General features: G+C 43.2%; 1 protein-coding gene and 1 non-coding gene across 2 annotated transcripts in view; one reads left to right on the top strand and one right to left on the bottom strand.

Annotated features, from left to right (window-relative positions):
• Window positions 1–1838: 1838 nt before the first annotated feature.
• DCAF8 (DDB1 and CUL4 associated factor 8) overlaps window positions 1839–19408 on the bottom strand; it is a 28744-nt gene continuing 11174 nt past the window's right edge. Inside the window, exons 5-12 of the mRNA XM_007459933.1 lie at window positions 18487–18597; window positions 9712–9784; window positions 9121–9178; window positions 8501–8608; window positions 6783–6913; window positions 3099–3218; window positions 2579–2695; window positions 1839–1955 (exon numbers count right to left, since the gene is read on the bottom strand). Coding sequence (XP_007459995.1) covers window positions 1839–1955; window positions 2579–2695; window positions 3099–3218; window positions 6783–6913; window positions 8501–8608; window positions 9121–9178; window positions 9712–9784; window positions 18487–18597 — 835 coding nt within the window. The remainder of the gene's footprint in view (window positions 1956–2578; window positions 2696–3098; window positions 3219–6782; window positions 6914–8500; window positions 8609–9120; window positions 9179–9711; window positions 9785–18486; window positions 18598–19408) is intronic.
• On the top strand, window positions 19066–19138 carry TRNAG-CCC (transfer RNA glycine (anticodon CCC)). Its single transcript has one exon. It is a non-coding gene; the product is annotated as a tRNA-Gly (tRNA).

The following is a 19408-nucleotide window of genomic DNA, read 5'->3' as shown; positions in this document are numbered from 1 at the left end:
GGGGGGGGGGGGGGGAAGCTTTACTGAGAGAAAATACACAACAAATTCCAGAGTGCATGGTTTCAGCCCACTCCATCACCCCACCAGCGATAAGAACACAGACCACTCACAGTCACCACACATTCACTACCTCAGGGAGGAAGTACAGCAGCTAACATCTGGTCTGAGAGCTGCTAGGAAAAGGGGCTAGGAGGAAGGAGTATCTGGGAATTCCACCCTTTCGCTCCTCCCTTCCTTCCTGGCCTGTTCTAGTAGAATCTGACTGTCCCAGGATGCAGAATTCCTCGTTGGGGGCAAAGAAATAGCAACAGAAGCATTTAAGGGCAAGAATGCAACTGGGACTTTGATAATTAATGACCAGTGATACGATAGGTGTCTGAGCCCCAGCCACCTTACTCAATCCTTAGATTAATGACTTGTCCTTCAATCCCAAGGTAGGAAAAGGCTTTCCCTATACTCTTCCATTAGGAAGGGAGTTGGTGTGGAGTTGGATAGTTTAAAGAATCAAGCAGCTAAAGGTAAGAGTGAGTGTGACTTCTGTCACACACAGTATTAGGAGAGATGGTCTGCAGTGGCAGAACCCTTCCTGAAGTCACAGTTCAGTCAAGTTTTGAAGATGAGCCAGTCTCTGGTTAGCAGAGCCATCCTGGGAACCCCCACAAGACTTAAGCAGAGGTAGGATATCTGTAGCAAAGAGATGAAAGGGGCTTCCCAACTCTGAAACCATGGTAGGAAAGCAGAAAGGGCAGAATTCAGGATCCTTCCATTCTTGAGCCTCCTAAAACATAAGGGTTAAGCCCTAATCTCCAGTAGCCGTGCATAGAGGGTAGGCTGACCCCAGGTGATACCTCCACATCATTACTCTCACTCACTCTCTCCTGTAAGTCCCTTTATTGCAGTCATAGAGAATATATAGGTATTTAAACTTCAACAATAATTTTAACATGATACATCCAATTTTGACTTGCTTTTTAATATATTTATAGATATAAAATTAGGCCTCTAACAGTGATAGGGACAGGGAGATTGCTGCCACCAAACAACTTTTTTTTTTTTTTTTAAGTAACAGAAGAGGTAACCACCTTCCTATTCTTCCACTTCTGTCCCTCCTCCCACCTCCCCCCAACCTCCCTCACCAGACCTACTGAGGGGGTGATGGGATGAAGAGCAGAGAGTGAAGGATACATAATCAAGTGCAAAACACTGTGATAAGTACAGAGAATGAATGGGGTGGAAAAGGAAGTGAAGAGTGTGGGATGGTTAGGGGCTCTAAGGACTCCCCAGAAAAACAGGATCCTGGGATGGGGTTGGTTGCTCAAGAGGAAGAAAAAACAATGCAACTGTCATAGAATTTTAAAAAATAAAGAAAATAAAGTCAAAAACCTAAACCAAAGAGAGAGTGGCATTTCTACCACCCCCAGTCTGGCCCCTTGGTACTGAACAGCCAGTTATCCCCCCACCCCCCACCCAAGAAACAAGGGAGATCAAAGAAAAGGAAACCCCATTCCCTACCCCAAATCAGTTAACAAAATAGGCTCCCCCCCTCCCAAAAAAAGGCTTTGGGGAGAGGCCATTTCTGCCGAGTCCTATGCACCTCTCCATGGAACCCCATCCCAGGGCTCAATTCCCACTTCTAGATGCTCTGTAGGTTTGCTCCCCTCTGGCTTGTCCTCCTGGGATGTCTTTTTTTTTTTTCTTTTTCTTTTCTTTTTTTTTTTAATCTAAAGCAAAAAAGTCCAAAGTGCGTTTCTGCTGAATGTTAGAGCCTGGGACAGGAAAGGGCTGCCCAGGCAGGATCGGGTTGGCAGCCCCAGCCTGCCCCTCCTGGGTACGAGGCCTCAGGATGGCATGCACTGCACCCGGTCAGGGCCCTCCTCCTCGTCCGATGTATCTGAGGAGCTGGGAGACTCATCCGAGTCTGCGTCTGTGGCCCCAACCCCAGGTTCTCGCCAGCGCTGTAGGATGGGAAAGGCTTATTAGTAATTTCCCTGGAACAAGGACAAGCCTGTTAGGTCTTAGCTATAATTTACATGCTCTAGGCAGGGGTCGGCAGAATTTTTCTTAAAGGGCCAGACGGTAAATATTTTAGACTCATGGGCCGTTATCTGTCACAACTATTCAACTCTGCTGTTGTAGCATGAAAGCAGCCAGACAACACATAAATGAATGGGTGTGGCTATAGTCTAATAAAACTTTATTTACAAAAAGCAGGCACTTGCCCAAACTGCCACAGTTTGCTAACCCCTGCCCTAGGCCTCTTGTGTCACAAGAGAAAAAACAGAAGACACCTGAGACAACTTATTTCTTCTCAACTCCTTCCCCACCCTCATGCCTTTGCCTTTTTGAAGACAGCCCTGTGCATGTGTGGTGATGGAGAACACAAAGCAGACACCACCTATTTCTGCTAGTGGCTCTTCCAAGGCTACATCAAAGCTCTGATGGGGATGGGGAATAATGGATAGGAAACCCAACTAACTCCACCTGATTCCTCCCAAAGCAGCGAGGAGTATGCCCTGGAACATTTTATCCTCTTGAGAGGGTCACAGCCCTTAGAAGCTCACTTCCCACTCCAGCTTACCCGGTGATGGCGTCTTTGTCTCAGGTGATGCATGAGGAACCAGAGCATGTGGCTATCAAACAGGTCGGTGTGGTGTAAGCTATCTTCATCCCGTTCCCGCTTGTTCTTCTTAATCACCTGGAACCAAAAAGGTTTGGGGAAGTGGGTAATGAATAGGAACCCTGGACCTGATCAGAAAAGGCTGGTGTTCTATCCCAGTAAAATCTTCCCTTAGAAACTACTGAGCCGGAGTATACCTAGATTCGATTAAGAAAGGATGCCCCAGGTTCATCCACTGAGAAGATGGATGATTCTTCCTAAAGATGTCCCCTCTACCATGAACTAGATGCACTTCAAAGCTGCACCCTGGACCCCTGGACTGGGACTGTTCCTAGAGAGGCAATGATTGGAATGTGGGGGAGGGTGTTAGAGCAGTACCTTTAAAGAACTGTACAGCAAGTTATTCCTTCCTATGACAATGAAAACTCCTCTAACAGTATGTGGATAAGCAGAAAGAAGAAATCTATAGTCAGCTACTTACATCCTTTAACCCTGTAAGTTCAGTTGAAGTTTCAGCTGTGGGTGCCCAGATCTTGACATCATGGTCTAGGCCACTGGTTGCCAGCACAGGCAGGTGAGGGTGGGGCTCAAGACAGTTTACCTGGTCAGGAGTAAAGGAAAACATAGGCTCAGGGGTATGTGGCAATACGGTTTAAAAACCACTACTCACCTTGAACCAAACAACTGTCCTTGATAAAAGTTAAGGCAGCTGCTGGGAAGACAGGCCCACCCATTATAAGCCTAGGCTAAAGGGCCCTCAGGGTGAAAGAAACACTGGACACAGACTGGATATAAGACCAGGCCTATCTCTCACTTCCTAGGTTTAGGCAGGGGTGGCCTCATCCTCAGATATAGCTCTAGGGGTGGGTGGGTGACTGGCCAAGCATACTGCTGGCTTCACAAAAAGGCAGTGAGGTTCAGATGACCTCATTCTCTCCAGCTTCCAAAGCTCCAACTTCCCCCAGTCTGGAAAAAAACATCTCAGTGGCTTTCACCAAGTGGCAAATACATTTTTAAAAATGAAGAAAGCAGCAGCTGCTGCTGAGCCCCCAGAGAAGACTCAGAGAACAATTACATTCCACTGTTTACAAGAACTGGAAGAAGGCATAGGCTGGGAAGAGGCTGAGCCTGAAGAGTAGTAGGGTAGTGGAGGCACATATCTGCTTGAGAACCCTGCACACCCCAGGAGACAGCATTCTGCTGCCTGCCATGAAAGCACAACAGGCTCAGCTATAGGACAGCACGGTACAGTGAGGCAGCTTCCTTGGGCACCCACAGCCTCAAGCTCAGCCACCCTCTGGATATATTCACTGAGCAGGAGGAATGTACTACAGCAGCCGAGGCAAAGGCCTCTGGCTTAGGCAGCCTCCTTCTTTCCAAAGGCACCCATGCCCCCTGCTGTCTGACTTGGAAACATCAGCCTTCCTGGCAGAGCAGGGCAGCTACCACCCCCACCGGAAGAGCTGGTCCCAGATCTAGCTGCTAAAGCATTTTTGGGCTTTTAGTCAGATGAGGAATAGATGGCAAAAGCATCCAGAAGGAAGAAGGTGTGGTCCTAGCTACTCCTCACCTCACCCCACCCCACCCCGTCTTGCAGCTGCAGTACAGTCCAAGGAAACAACCCCTGGCAAACAGCTTCTTAGTTCTCTCTGGACCAACCTTCTCTGCCTTGCCTGCACATGCAGAGAGCAGCTGATGGGAAGCCAGGGTCAGCATGGAAAATAAAACTGACATACAGACTTCCAATCTTCTTTATCTTCCATTTTACAAATAAATTCTCAGAAAACAATGAAGTTAAGTCTGAATCTAAGAGTAAAGCAGAAACCACATTTCCCTTCTTTCTTCTTTTATTCCACATATCAGCTCATTACAAAGTTTATATTTGGGCTCTTTTAGGCAGTGTGGAAGAGGTTCCAGCATCTGGAGCAGAGGTGGCACTAGAGAGAAAAACTCCACTGCCAGAAAATATTATCAAAAGATATGTGACAACTCAACACATACAAACTTGAACTCGTTCATCCATCTCCAGATAAGCCCTTGCTACCCTTCTAAACTCTGACCTAGCTGTGCTTGACAAGTCAGCAAAATAAAAAGGCACAGGGGAGAAATTCCTTGGAACTTAAGACTAAGGACAAAGCCAATGGCAAGAGAGTAAGTTACATATAGTACCTGAGTTGGAGCTTGCAGGAGAAGCCAACAGAGAGCTTCTGGGCCAGAATACCTGGTCACTTCACCCGACCTGTCTGCATGCCAGGACTTATCCTGTCAGTAATGCCTGAGCAGAGGAAAGAGCTCTGGCCTTAGACGACTGGGCTGAGGGATGCAGGTGATGGGATAAAGGAGCAAAGTGCTTTTGGGAGACTAAGGGTTGTCCTTTGACATCATCCCCCACCCTTGCCCCGAATGCAAACAATGAAAGGACTAGAGTTTGAGCCAAAAACAGAATTGAGATACCTGGGCAAGGTGGATGAGAATTTCAAAGATCCCTTCTGGTTCTAATAGTCTACTTAATGATATAGTCTGCATTCAGGCTGGCACTGGTGACCCCACTGCTGGGAGGTTAGCACAAAAAATCAGAAGGAGCCAAGTGAGGACCACATAGATCATTCAGCTTACACAGAGGCAAGAACAAGCCAGGAATCTTGCTGCAGGGTGCAGTCTTTATACCTCTTGTTCTAGTACCTCACTCTTATGACCACTAAAACTCAGGCCTGGGGCCCACCCATCCTACGCAAATGCCCTCCCAACCCGGGCACCTGGATTAATCATCAAACCCTGACACTGGCTAAGCTGAAAGGAGATTGGCCTGTAGAGTGATTCTGGACCACAGACAAGTGCTGGCCTGGGGGAGGGCATCCAGCCCTGAATCTCTCTAGAATGGAATGCAAGACAATAGTTTATGATCAATAAAAGATTCACTGGCCCCTTTTGACTTTCTTATGACTACATGCCTACTGCAGAATTCTCATTAAGACTCCAGTGTTTTGGGTTTGTTCACTACAGATGATAGAAGACCTATGGAAAAGTAGGAAATGAAGCAGGCAACAGTGAGACACACCTTCAAGTTCTAGACTCTTCTCCACTTATATTCAAGCCACAGAAGCTTAGGGTCTATACTGGTCCCAGGTCCCCAAAATTTAGAGGAAACCAGAAGAAAGTCTGAAATAGCCTCACGCCAGGATAAGAGACACACAAGAAGAAATAGGATCCCAACTGCAATGAACCATTCTAAACTCTAAAACCACTCTGGATAAACCTCAAGAGATGGCTGGGTTCTTTGTAGCTCCCCACAGCTTAAGAGGAATGAAAAGGAAGAAAGAATAAGCATCTCAGCCATCCCTTAGAAGCTCTTAACAAGACTATCTTGGGTAGTCAGTAAAATGCAGTTGCCCAAACTGCTTCTTATCTTCTGCAGTCTGAAAACCTTGTAATAGAAAGCTACTGAATCCTTCTTGACTCTAGGTCTCAAAAAAGAAAAAAAAAAAACTTATGGTTAGCTAGATACATCCTAAGAGCTGACCACCTTTCACTCCCCAACTCACAATCCTCAGGCTTCCTTTTTGCCCTATCTCTATGGAGGCTGTCTGCAGAACTCAAAGGACAGGCAGACTGATATGATCATGGGTTGTATAGCAGTCAAACAACAACAACAAAAATGGTCATGGGGGTGAGCATGTTTCTCTCTCCCTATATATGCATATATATTATGTGTGTTTGTATCAATATACAGACCATATTCTGATTTTCCCAACTATCAGAAAAAATGCTCCTTCTAGCTTGTATCCGCTAATCCAGTATCTATTCAAGATCACTACTCAGCTAACTACTTACTACAGTGTGTAGGATGGTGTGCCCTGAACGCTAATGCTTTTGTTTTGGAAAAGGTCCATGCCTAAAGATACCTCACTCAGGCCAGAGGTTCTTCCCTAAAATCCCTTTCTCCTCTTAATAAACCGTGCTGTAGAGGGGCAGAAGACAGGAAAGGGAAGAAAATATTCCATTAAAACCTCAGCACCCCCAGACTATACTGTCTTTTTATTTAGCTGGCTAGACCTCTAAGACGTGGTATTACATTGTCAAGAGTGAGAATTCAGTGGCCCTGCTAAAGCCTACCTTAATGACTGGAGAGAGCAGAGAGCCAGCCAGCCCAGCACACCATACTCACCACGCCTCCCTTGTCCCCCTCCATGAACTGAATGATCTGGCAGGATGATTTCTCCCAGAGGAAGATGTGCCCGCAGTCACTACCGCTCACCACAAACTCACTCTTGGGGCCATAGAAATTGACGCCTTTTACTGAAATGACAAATGAAGGAATGAACCACATGAGAGTTGGCATCAGGCCAACATATATTTACCTCACAGAAAATTTAGTTATTCACAAATCTAAACCAGCTAAGAGCCAAAGAATTTCTTTCACTTTCACAAAACAAGTCAAGGGATTATGCATGTATAATAGAATAAGAATCACAGCAGTTCCAGAGACTATTTATATTCTCCTAAAGAGGTCCATAGAGCTGAGGAGTTTGCAGTCCTTAGCAACAGCCTCAGTCTCATTAGTTTGCACCCTACAGAGCAACCATAGGCCTCACTAACGCCTCACCTGTCCCAACCTGAATGGCCCCAGCTCTGCCCACTCCTAGGCAGCACTGTCCTATGCCCTAGGATTATCTTTGGTATGTGTGCTTCACTGGTACCTTGTCAATGCTTCCTGGGTCATTAGGTGACCTAAGACTGATGAAGGTATATGCCACAATTGCCTATAAGAAGCACCTGAACTGTGCGTGTTACCAAGACTCTGAACAACAGGGTTCCACCCCCTGAAATTAGTAAGAGAAACCAGGAGTCCCAACTGCTACGTCCAGTTCCATACCAATCATGAGACTGGAATACTTCCTTCTGTATGCCCAAGGACTAAGATCCAAGTACAGGTTTTTCCCTCTCCTCTCACCAGCTCAAGAGAAAAAAGGAATGCTCTCCCCAGTCAACATTATGACAGACATCTGATAGGAGCAGTAATAACAACAAAGAGCAGTGATTCCAACTTCTCTGTACATTAGAATCAAAGGGAGCTTTTTAAAAATCCTAATCAACGTGCACCCCATACCAATTAAGTCAGAATGGACGGGTATGGAAGCCAGGCTTCAGTATCTTTAAAAGATTGTCAGGTGACTTCATTGTACAGCAAAGTTTGGGAACCACAGACAGAACAAAAAAGGCCAATCGTCACTGCAAACTTGGGTGAGGTGCTATCACCATTTCTCCTCTTCTGCCTCATTCAAAAGAATTATTCCCTCCTCTTCCCTGTAAGAACAAGCTCACCCCCCTATTTTAAGCCATTCAGTACCACTAACTAAGGAGGGCTTTCCCAAACTCCCTAATAAGTCTTTTAATCCTGAAGCTACCTGAAATCACAAGAAAAATATAGTCAGGGGCTTCCCTGGTGGCGCAGTGGTTGAGAGTCCGCCTGCTGATGCGGGGGACACGGGTTCGTGCCCCGGTCCGGGAAGATCCCACATGCCGTGGAGCTGCTGGGCCTGTGAGCCATGGCCGCTGAGCCTGCGTGTCCGGAGCCTGTGCTCCGCAATGGGAGAGGCCACAACAGTGAGAGGCCCGCATACCGCAAAAAATAAAAAAACTAGTCAGTGAGTCTCCTTACACCCAGACCAAGTAACATCACTGTAGTGGTGAGAGATGCTCCTGAGCCCTCTCTCCTCTAGCACAGGAGGGCCTATGAAAACTCCAGCCCAATTAGGCTTGTTGTCACTTGGTGACAGATGGCCTACTCCTTTAGGTAGTTCTTATTTGCACAACCTGCATGAGATACTGTGGTTCTTCAAACCAACAGACTTAGGGTACAGAAACCTAGAAAGACAGTCTCACCTGTGGCGTTATTTCTGTGGCCCTTATATCTCTTAATATACTGGGCCCCATCACTGTGAGAGGAGTTGAAGAGGTAAATGTCTTCATCATTGTAACTGGCCAGGAGCTCTGCCAAGAACAAGCACACAGCAGTGAAGGCAAAGGCTGAAAAAAGCTAGGACCAGGAGTTGGGGGTTGGGGTGGGGCTTCTTGCCAGTAGTGCCCCCTCCTAATACCCAGGTATAGCACCCATCTTACTCAGTTGGAACAGCAGGCACTTCAGGTGTCTAGGGTAGACTAGGAACACGCTGCCAACCCAGGGGTAGCAGAATGCCCAGGAAGATCATACCCATTAATTCAGGAATGAGTCAAAGGCATAAGAACCTGCTCAACCAAATAGCCTGGGCTTTAGGAAAAGCCCTGCCAAATATCATCTGCAGCATTCTGCAAGTTCCTGGCATCTCCAAGGGTCATCTGCTGCATCCTCCCACTGTGTGCTCACCATCAGCAACTACTCCCCAGCTGCTCCACTCGGAGCTATAGCACAGTGGTGAGCACTGGAGGGCACATGCCTCACTGGCTCAGCAGCTCCCTAGACAGAGGGGGCATGCCAGCCTAGGAGCTGGGCCCTGCTCACGTACCTGTGCCGTCGTGGCTGTACACAAGACAGGTGATGTTTGCTTTGGACTCACTGTTCACCTGCAATAAGGAGCAGATACTGACTGATGCCCCACCCCCCCATTTGTTATACCACCTTCAGGAAACAGGTTTTCCTTCAAACTCCCCTATATCCTCTCCCAGAGATAGACAGACAGAGATAGAGACAGAGAGAGAGAAAGAGAGAGAGAGAGGGAGAGGGAGAGAGAGGAAGATAGACAGAGAGATAGAGACAGAAATACAACTGATGAAACTTGACCACCTCGGGGGGAGAGGTCTTTCTACTGGTTGTCTTCTGTGTGCTAGCCATTTCATATATACATTATCTCATTAGGCCTTACCATCATGGTACAAGGCAGTTATCTGTACCTCTATTTTGTCAATAAGAAAACTGAGGCTAACAGAGGTAAGGTGACTGCCCAAGATCACAAAACTGGTAAGTGGTAGAGCCAGGATTCAAAATCCAGGTGTCTGACTCCAAAGTCCAAGCTCTTCCCACCATACCAACAAGTTTGGGGGCAGGCTTGGGGTTGAGTCAGGGAAGCCTGGAGCCACTGGCCCTTCATGAATCTTACCAGGTGATGAGGGCAGAATTTCTTGAGTACTCCATTGTTTTCATTCTCATCAATTTTCCTCTGGTCATAAATCCTACGGTGGAAGAAGCAATGAAAATGTCAAAATTTACAAACATCCCTTGAAGAGCTGCAATTCGATGTAGTGGCAGGAACACCAGTCAGCTGGATGTCGGGACAGATAAAGGACATTCCCCAATTAGGCTTCTGGCTCAGGTTCTTCCTCAAAAATCTTCTCCCACTCCTCTTCCAAACCAAAACTCTTATCCAGGTACTTCTCATTTCAAGTAGTAATTCTAAATTATATTATTTTGAAGTGGCTTATTTCTTCTCTCAGCTTTTATATCATTTACTGTTTATCTGCACTGAAATAACATTATTATAGAGCCTTTTGCATGCATGTTGCCTCCCCAATACGGTTTATTACTCATGGGCAGAGACCATGCTTTATGTAAGTCAGTGGGTCTTGAATCCCTTTTTGAAATTTTATTTGGCTATTTCTTCCCAAAACTATTACAAACCAACACCTATATCTCAAGACTCACTCTCTCCTTCCTTCATTCTCATCAAGCATCAAACTACCTTCGCCTTCCTCATCTTTCCAATCCAAACTTTAATCATTTGTGCAACTATTTATGACACATGGATTAGGTGCCAAGTACTATGCCAGGTGCCAGAAATATAGTGAGGAACAAGACAGATCTAGTCCCTGTCTTCACCCATCAGTCTCCTCCAATCTCAGTCTCATCCCTCCACAGCTGCTCTTAATCTCATCCCTCCAAGGACCTTGTTTGATTGATTAGTCCATTTCTCACTGATTAGTCCTCTTCCTCACCATTGTCTGCCCATTTCTTAAAATCCTTCCACTGACCTTTCCTACTCTGGCTTTTCCTGTCCTTCCCCCTGTAGTAGAATTACCGAAAAGAGCAATCTGCATTCAACATTTTCACTCCCTCACCTCCTATTCATTTCTCGTTCCATTCTAATCTAGCTTTGGCCTTCAACTCACTACTGAAGTTTCTCTGGCTAAAGTCATCAGTAACCTAACTGCCAATACCACCAAGATACTTTTTTAGGTCTTTCTCTCTTGTCTTGACATTGTTCATTACTCCTTCCCTGAAACACTTTTTTTTTTCCCTTGATTTCCAACCACCCTTTAATATTGTTCATGGGCTTGTCTTTTGTCTACCCCTTAAATGCTGATGTTCCTCAAAGGTCTGGTCTTAAGTTCTCCTCTGATTCTACATAAGAAAATTTTAAAACCTAGAGTTCAAGTATATGTGAATGCCCAGAAACTGTGCTTATGTGTATTCTTCCTGGGAGAAAGGATCATGGTTCTTATATTCTCAAAGAGGCTAGAGACTCAAAAGGGAGGAAGAATTCTGCTCTATACTTTCTTTTGGTAATCAAATTCCATTAACACTTTACCACCTATATGTGGATATGTCTCTTAAATCTGTGTCTCCAGCCCACACTTGTTCTGAGTGAGCTCTAGATTTATATCCACATGCCAAGTGAATGTTGTAATGGAATGTCCAAAAGTAAAATCATTCTCCTTTTTAAGCTAAGATCATTCTAGACCTACCCTTTCCCCCAAATCTTTGTTAATGGCACCATCTTAAATTCAGGTGGCCAAACAAGAAATCAGGTCCTTTCTCGATGTATCTAGTTTCTTTCCTATCGATTTGACTTCCTGGGTATATTTCTTGACTATATCTGCTTTCTCCACCCTTAGGCATTTTTTGCCTACATTATTTATAGTAACCTTCTGATTTCTTTGCTCATACTGTCACCAGAATTATGTCTAAAATGAAAAATTTAATGTAAATTCCCTGCTTAAATCTCTTCAGTGATTTTGTACTTTCTACTAAATAAAGCCCAGACTACTTAGTATGGCTGCCTATCACTTCTCAAAGATCCTATGCATTATACAGAAAACAAAAAAACTATGCTTCCTTGAACATACCATCTCACATCTTGTTATCCTAATTCTACACATATTGTTCCCTCTACCTGAAATACTTCCCATTTGTCTTTAATATTTCCTCTGTGAGAAAGAACAGCATAGTGAAATGGTTTCCACCATATTTAAGGCATCTGAACTGAGTTCAGATACTATGCTACTTACCAGATGAGCAATACTGGGTAAGTTACTTAATATTTTTAATCCCTATATATATCTGCTTCTCCCAAATTCTCCTTGAAGGCAGAAACTACTTCTAGTCAAGTGTGTACCTAGCACACAACAAGTGCTCAGTAAATGCTGGATGAATAAACGAACGAATTAAGTATTCTCCATAATCCATTAATACCTTGCATCAACAGACTATCCAGGAAATGTTTTTTAAATGAACCAATAAAAAAAGAAGACAAATAGGAGACTGCTGTACTACCAATTACTACTCTTCAGCAAATACAGCAGCTGATAATCAGATTATTTTCCCTCTAAACTAAGTCTAAATCAACAGCTCTCAAATGTCACTAAGACATCATTATCTTCCCAAGTCATCAAATTCGTAAAAAATTTTAAATATTCAGTATCTTGTTGTATGGACCATTCCGTGTTCCTCTGTATCCAGTGCTCTTCTTTATGAGGAAATCCTTACCTACCCTCCTCCCCTTTCTTCCATAAGTATTTATTAAGAACCTACTATATTCTAGATATGATGCTTGAGACTAGGGGTTAGCAAACTTTTTTTAAAATTTTATTTATTTTATTTAATTTTTGGCTGTGTTGGGTGTTCGTTGCTGCGCATGGGCTTTCTCTAGTTGCAGCGAGTGGGGGCTACTCTTCGTTGCGGTGCGTGGGCTTCTCATTGTGGTGGCCTCTCTTGTTGGGCAGCATGGGCTCTGGGCACACAGGCTTCAGTAGTTGTGGTGCACAGGCTTAGCTGCTCTGTGTCATGTGGGATCTTCCTGGACTAGGGCTCGAACCCGTGTCCCCTGCAATGGCAGGTGGATTCTTAACCACTGTGCCACCAGGGAAGCCCCAAACATTTTCTTAAATGGCAAGGCAGTAAATATTTTAAGCTGGCAGGCCATCCAATCTCTGTCACAGTTTCCAAACTCTGCCACTGTAGCATGCCATGGATATATGTAAACAAATGGCTATGGCTGTATTCTAATGAAACTTTATTTACAAACACAGTGTAGACTGCCAAGCCCTGTGCTAGACAGTGGTGATACAAAGATAAATACAAAAAAAATTCCCCTATTATCTGCGCATAGGACAGGACCTTGACGTTGAAAAAAATTTTTTTTTTTTACATTTTTAAGACTATTTTCTTAAAGCAGTTTTAGGTTTACAACAAAACTGAGAGGGCAGTATAGAGGTTTTTCATACACTCCCTACCCCCACACATGTATAGCCCCTCCCATTATCAAAATCACTCATCAAAACAGTAGTTTTTTTTTTTTTTAAACCAAGGAGGAACCTACACTGACATGATAATCACTCAAAGTCTATAGTTCACCTGAGGGTTCACTCTTGTACATTCTACAAGTTTGGACAAATGTATAATGACGTATATCCATCATTATAATATCATAGAGTACTTTCATTGCCCTAAAAATCCTCTGTCCTCTGCCTACTCATCTCTCTTGCCCCACCCCACCCCTGGCTACCACTGACCTTTTTCTTATTTCCACAGTTTTGCCTTTTCCAGAATGTCACACTGTTGGAATCATACAGTATGTAGCCTTTCCAGATTGGCTGATTGGCTTTTTTTTTCACTTAGTAATATGCATTTAAGGTTCCTCCATGTCTATTCATGACTTGATAGCTCTTTTCTTTTTAGTGATGAATAATATTCCATTGTCTGGATATACCACCATTTATTTATCCATTCACATACTGAAGAACACCTCGGTTGCTTCCAAGTTTTGGCAGTTATGAATAAAGCTGCTATAAACATCCACGTACAGGTTTCTGTGTGGACATAACTTTTCAACTCCTTTGAGTAAATACCAAGAAGCCTGACTGCTGGATTGTATGGTACCAGTGTGTAGTTTTGGAGAAACCGTCAAACTGTCTTCTAAAGCGGCTGTATCACTTTGCACTCCCACTAGCAATGTATAAAAGTTCCTGTTGCTCCACAGTACTCACCAGCATTTCGTGCTGTCAGTGTCCTGGATTTTAGCCACTCTAATAGATGTGTAGTGGTATCTCACTGTTGTTTTAATATGCATTTTCCTGATGACATATAATGTGGATCATCTTTTCATACACTTGTCTGTGTATCTTCTTCAGTGAGGTGTCTGTTAAGGTCTTTGGCTCACTTTTTAATTGGGTTGTTTTCTTGTTGTTGAGTTTTAAGAGTTCTTTGTATATTTTGCATAACAGTCCCTCATCAGATGTGCCTTTTGCAAGCATTTTCTCCCAGTCTGTGGCTTATCTTCTAATTCTCTTGAAAGATAGTGTCTTTCACAGAGCAGAAGTTTTTAATTTTAATGAAGTCTAACCTATCAATTACTTCTTTCATGGATGTCTTTGATGTTGTATCTAAAAAGGCATCACCGAGGGACTTTCCTGGTGGCCCAGGGGTTAAGAATCCGCCTGCCAATGCAGGGGACACGGGTTCAATCCCTGGTCCGGGAAGATCCCACATGCCATGGAGCAACTAAGCCCATGTGCCCCAACTACTGAGCCTGTGCTCTAGAGCCCACGAGCCACAACTACTGAGCCTGCGTGCCACAACTACTGAAGCCCACACACCTAGAGCCCGTGCTCCACAAGAGAAGTCACTGCAATGAGAAGCCCACGCACCACAACGAAGACCCAACACAGCCAAAAATAAATAAATTAAATAAATTAAAAAAATAATAATAATAAAAAAATTAAAAGGCATCACCATACCCAAGGTCTTCTAGGTTTTCTCCGATGTTATCTTCCAGAGTTTTATAGTTTTGGGCTTTACTTTCAGGTCTATTATCCATTTTAAGTTAACTTTTGTGAACTGTGTAAGGTCTATGTCTAGATTCAGTTTTTACATGTGGATGTCCAGTTCTTTCAGCACCATATATTGAAGAGACTATCTTTTCTCCATTTGTTGCCTTTGCTTCCTTATCAAAGATAACTTGACTGTATTTATGGGGGTCGATTTCTGGCCTCTCTATTCTGTTCTTTTGATCTATTTGTCTATTTCACCAATACAATGCTGTCTGAATTACTGTAGCTTTAGAGTACTGATAGGTCTTGAAGTTGGGCAGTATCAGGCTTCCAGCTTTGTTCTTCTCTCTCAATACTGTGTTGGATATCCTGGATCTTTTGTCTCTCCACACAAACTTTAAGAATCAGTTTGTCGATATCCATAAAATAACTTGCTGGAATTTTGATTGGGATTGCACTGAATCAATAGATCAAGTTGGGAAGAACTGACATCTCCACGTTATTGAGTCTTCCTATACCCTGGACATTTTAAATCAAATAAAGAATGGTTTCACCACTGTCTGAACACCCTTACTGCACTTCTCTCCACAGGCCTCCAGGTGCCCACGAATTTGTTACCTTAAGCCTCTCTCTTCCCTCCTCACCTCCTCTTCCCCGAACTTGCCTTTAATCTAGTGTTCTCTCAATGTTGCTGATAAAGATAGGGGAGCAAAGTGACTATTTATTGACTGTGTTTTATAAACCAGGGCCTATACCAAATCCTTTAGCAATAAATTTACATGTCAACCAATCACACTGCCAAATCTATCACAGGATTCATTCACCTGATACATTCTCCTTTTCTTCACTCCTGTAAATTCTTAAACTAACCCAAAAAGGATTTAGTGGCAGAAACTCAAATCTATACCACCCTCCATTTGCCTACCTTTTTTCTTTCTCCCTGCCCATCCCCCCTTTTTGGTCATATTCCAAAAAGCATGACTCTCTTAAATGCTCCTTCACAATCCTAAACTAAAATTCAGTATTTATGATGTGAAAGCCTTGAGGATGAGTAAGCTATTTCTCTGTATTCCCCTAAAGGAATTCCTTCAAGCTAGTGAAAGCTAATGGTGTTATGATATAAAATATTCAGCAAAAGTATTTTCAAATTTGTACTGGCAGGTGAGCCTAAAGTTCTTTCAAAGAAAGAAACAGAAAAGAGGAATTCCAAAACATTCAACTGGCTGAACTGAAGAGGTGCCAGAGAAATTGAGGATGATCAGAGAAGAGCTAGGGTGTGGAAGGGCCATCTGCTCATAGGCGATCAGTGTGCCTCAAAATATACACATGCTTTTGTCATGTAAACAGCCTATTACATGCTGAGAATTTGGCATGTACAAAGGGATAAAGGATATTGAGGCTGATAATAAATAGACGATCTGAGTATTCCTCCTTGTGATGAAATGCTAAAACTAATTTCCAGCCCCACTCTCACCCTGAGAAAGTATTAGCTCTGGATAAAAGCGTTATCAATTGCAGTTCTCAATACAGCCAATGCCTCCACTCTCCTCCAAACATCAAGGTCCTAGTGGTTGAATTATCTAGAGACACAGACTTTTCCATGAATCCAGAGCTCTAAGCAGGAAATGCAAATTTAAAAATTCAGTAAATGCTTGATTTGGAGGAGGTAGCACCTGAAAGTTCTGACAACTACAACCCCTTTTTAGATCAACAGCTTATCTTAAAAAAAAAACTACTGCTAAACATTTGCTATTGGTCAATAGAGGAAAGGAATTTAGAAGGCAAGGGAAACAGGGGAAGAAGAAGAGAGCAACAAAGTTGCCCAGTTCTCTTGTGGCAGGATTCTTCAACAAGTTAAGATCATCTCTCAGCTATTTCTAAAAATTTAGTCCCATCCCTGTGATTATTAATAAAATTAATTACAGAATACAGTTATAAAAATATCCTCTTATTTAAAAAGGAAGATGGGACTTCCCTGGTGGCACAGTGGTTAAGAATCTGCCTGCCAATGCAGGGGACACGGGTTCGAGCCCTGGTCTGGGAAGATCCCACATGCTGCAGAGCAACTAAGCCTGTGCGCCACGACTACTGAGCCTGCGCTCTAGAGCCCGCAAGCCACAACTACTGAAGCCCGCATGCCTAGAGCCTGTCCTCCCCAACAAGAGAAGCCACTGCAATGAGAAGCACACGCACCAAAACAAAGAGTAGCCCCTGCTCTCTGCAAATAGAGAGAGCCCGCGTGCAGCAACAAAGACCCAATGAAGCCAGAAATAAATAAAATAAATAAATTTATAAATAAATAAATAAAAAGGAAAATAATGCTTTTCATCCACCACCAGGAAAGCATAAAGTCATTCATTCTTCTAGTGATGCTTTCCTTCCTCCCTTTCAAACTGATGATCTCTTGGCAACCAAAGAAATATACTTAAAAATAGGCCAATTGCATCATCAAAAAATCTACAAACAATAAATGCTGGAGAGGGCATGGAGAAAAGGGAACCCTCTTGCACTGTTGGTGGGAATGTAAATTGATACAGCCACTATGGAGAACAGTATGGAGGTTCCTTAAAAAACTACAAATAGAACTACCATACGACCCAGCAATCCCACTACTGGGCATATACCCTGAGAAAACCATAATTCAAAAAGAGTCATGTACCACAATGTTCACTGCAGCACTGTTTACAATAGCCAGGACATGGAATCAACAGATTAAAGGATAAAGAAGATGTGGCACATATATACAACGGAATATTATTCAGCCACAAAAAGAAACTAAATTGAGTTATTTGTAGTGAGGTGGATGGACCTAGAGTCTGTCATACAGAGTGAAGTAAGTCAGGAAGAGAAAAACAAATACCGTATGCTTACACATACATATGGAATCTAAAAAACAAAAAAATGGTTCTTATGAACCTAGGGGCAGGACAGGAATAAAGATGTAGATGTAGAGAATGGACTTGAGGACACTGGGAGGAGGGGGAAGGGTAAGCTGGGACGAAGTGAGAGAGTGGCACTGACATATACACACTACCAAATGTAAAATAGATAGCTAGTGGGAAACAGCCGCATAGCACAGGGAGATCAGCTCGGTGCTTTGTAACCACCTAGAGGGGTGGGATGGGGCAGGGAAGGGAGATGCAAGAGGGAGGGGATACGGGGATATATGTATGCATATAGCTGATTCACTTTGTTATACAGCAGAAACTAACACAACACTGTAAAGCAATTATACTCCAATAAAGATGTTAAAAAAAAAAAATAGGCCAATTGGATAGGGATGGGATATAATTGTGACAATTAATTGTGACAAAGGGCCAGAAGGAAACTAACTGCTACACATGGTGACTGAATCCATGAACTCTGTTTCCTTAGGATATATCTCAATAGACAGTGTTGCAAGAAATGTTCATAGTAACAAAGATATCACTAAAGATAAAGAAAAGTGGTTCAGGATACCGGGAGCCAAAAACCTGAAGTTCACAATGAGTACTCCCAAGTCAAATTATTTCTGTATCTGAAACCAGCATTCAAAATTTCTAGTACGTGTTAATTTACATATGAAAAATGGTGGAAAATATTTACTAAGAGAGCACTTGCTAGTAAACCTGGGTTTATGCCTAGCTGCTATGTGGAGAACTTGGTCAATTCATCAAACTTCTTTAGAACTTGATAATATCTATAACATGTTAAGCCATCCCTCAGAGATTGCTACATTAGGGAACAGAATATGTCAGAGGAAGTTTAAACTCTTTGGAAGATGGCAAAAAATTAAAGATGGTGGTTAATGAACTCCTAGGCAATTCATAGCTTTCCATAAGGGACAGCTGGTAGTACACAATACATCACAGTCTCAAACTCTCAAAGACACAAAAGAGCCACAGACTCACCTTACAAACTGATCTCGTCCACCCACTGCAAACTGGTGGGTATTGGCAGGATTCACATAGATTGTATACAGCCCCACCTTCTTCTCCTTTTCTTTTGTCACCACCAGTTTCCTTCAAGAGTAGAAAAGTATAAAAGTTATATTCTCCAAAAGATCCAGATAGTCATGGTAAGTGAGAATGAAGACAGTAACACACACACAGCTAATAAGAAACCAAACAGGTTCTCACTTGGAAAGAAAGAAAGAAGTGGTTTTGTTTGCTCGTACATTGGAACAAGAAAAAAAAACAAACCCCACCACCATATATATTTACTAAATGCTACTTTGGAGATGGAAACAACATGTAGTAATTTTCTGGTGTTCCTCAAGAAGTATAAATTAAAGGTGTATGAAAGTATTGCTCCTCAGTAGCCTTAGCTTGAGTCTTATAATATGATGACAACCAATCATTAAAGAGACAATACTACCCACATCTTCCTATCCTTTACTTGTAAGTACATCTTCCTAATCATCTGGGAGCAGGAAGTGAGGGGAGGATGAATCACAGAAACAGTGGATAGAAAAGACCTTAAGGGGGACTTCCCTGGTGGTCCAGTGGGTAAGACTCTGTGCTCCCAATGCAGGGGGCCCAGGTTCGATCCCTGGTCAGGGAACTAGATCCCACAGGCATGCCACAACTAAGGAGTCAGCATGCCACAACTAAAAAGTCCAAACGCTGCAACAAAGATCCCACGTGCCGCAACTAAGACCCCACACAGCCAAAATAAATAAAAATTAAACATCAAAAAAAAAAAAAAGGAAAAGACCTTAAAGTCAGAATCTATCTCCCAGATTCCAGAGAAGTGTCATTTAAAACCCAGCTTTAAAAATGCACAATGAGGGCTTCCCTGGTGGCGCAGTGGTTGAGAGTCCGCCTGCCGATG

Source organism: Lipotes vexillifer, unplaced genomic scaffold, assembly GCF_000442215.2.
Source record: "Lipotes vexillifer unplaced genomic scaffold, Lipotes_vexillifer_v1.1 scaffold2036, whole genome shotgun sequence".
Taxonomy (NCBI): Eukaryota; Metazoa; Chordata; class Mammalia; order Artiodactyla; family Lipotidae; genus Lipotes; species Lipotes vexillifer.
The sequence above is the reverse complement of the archived record's forward strand: the minus strand, read 5'-3'. Positions and strand labels throughout refer to the sequence as shown.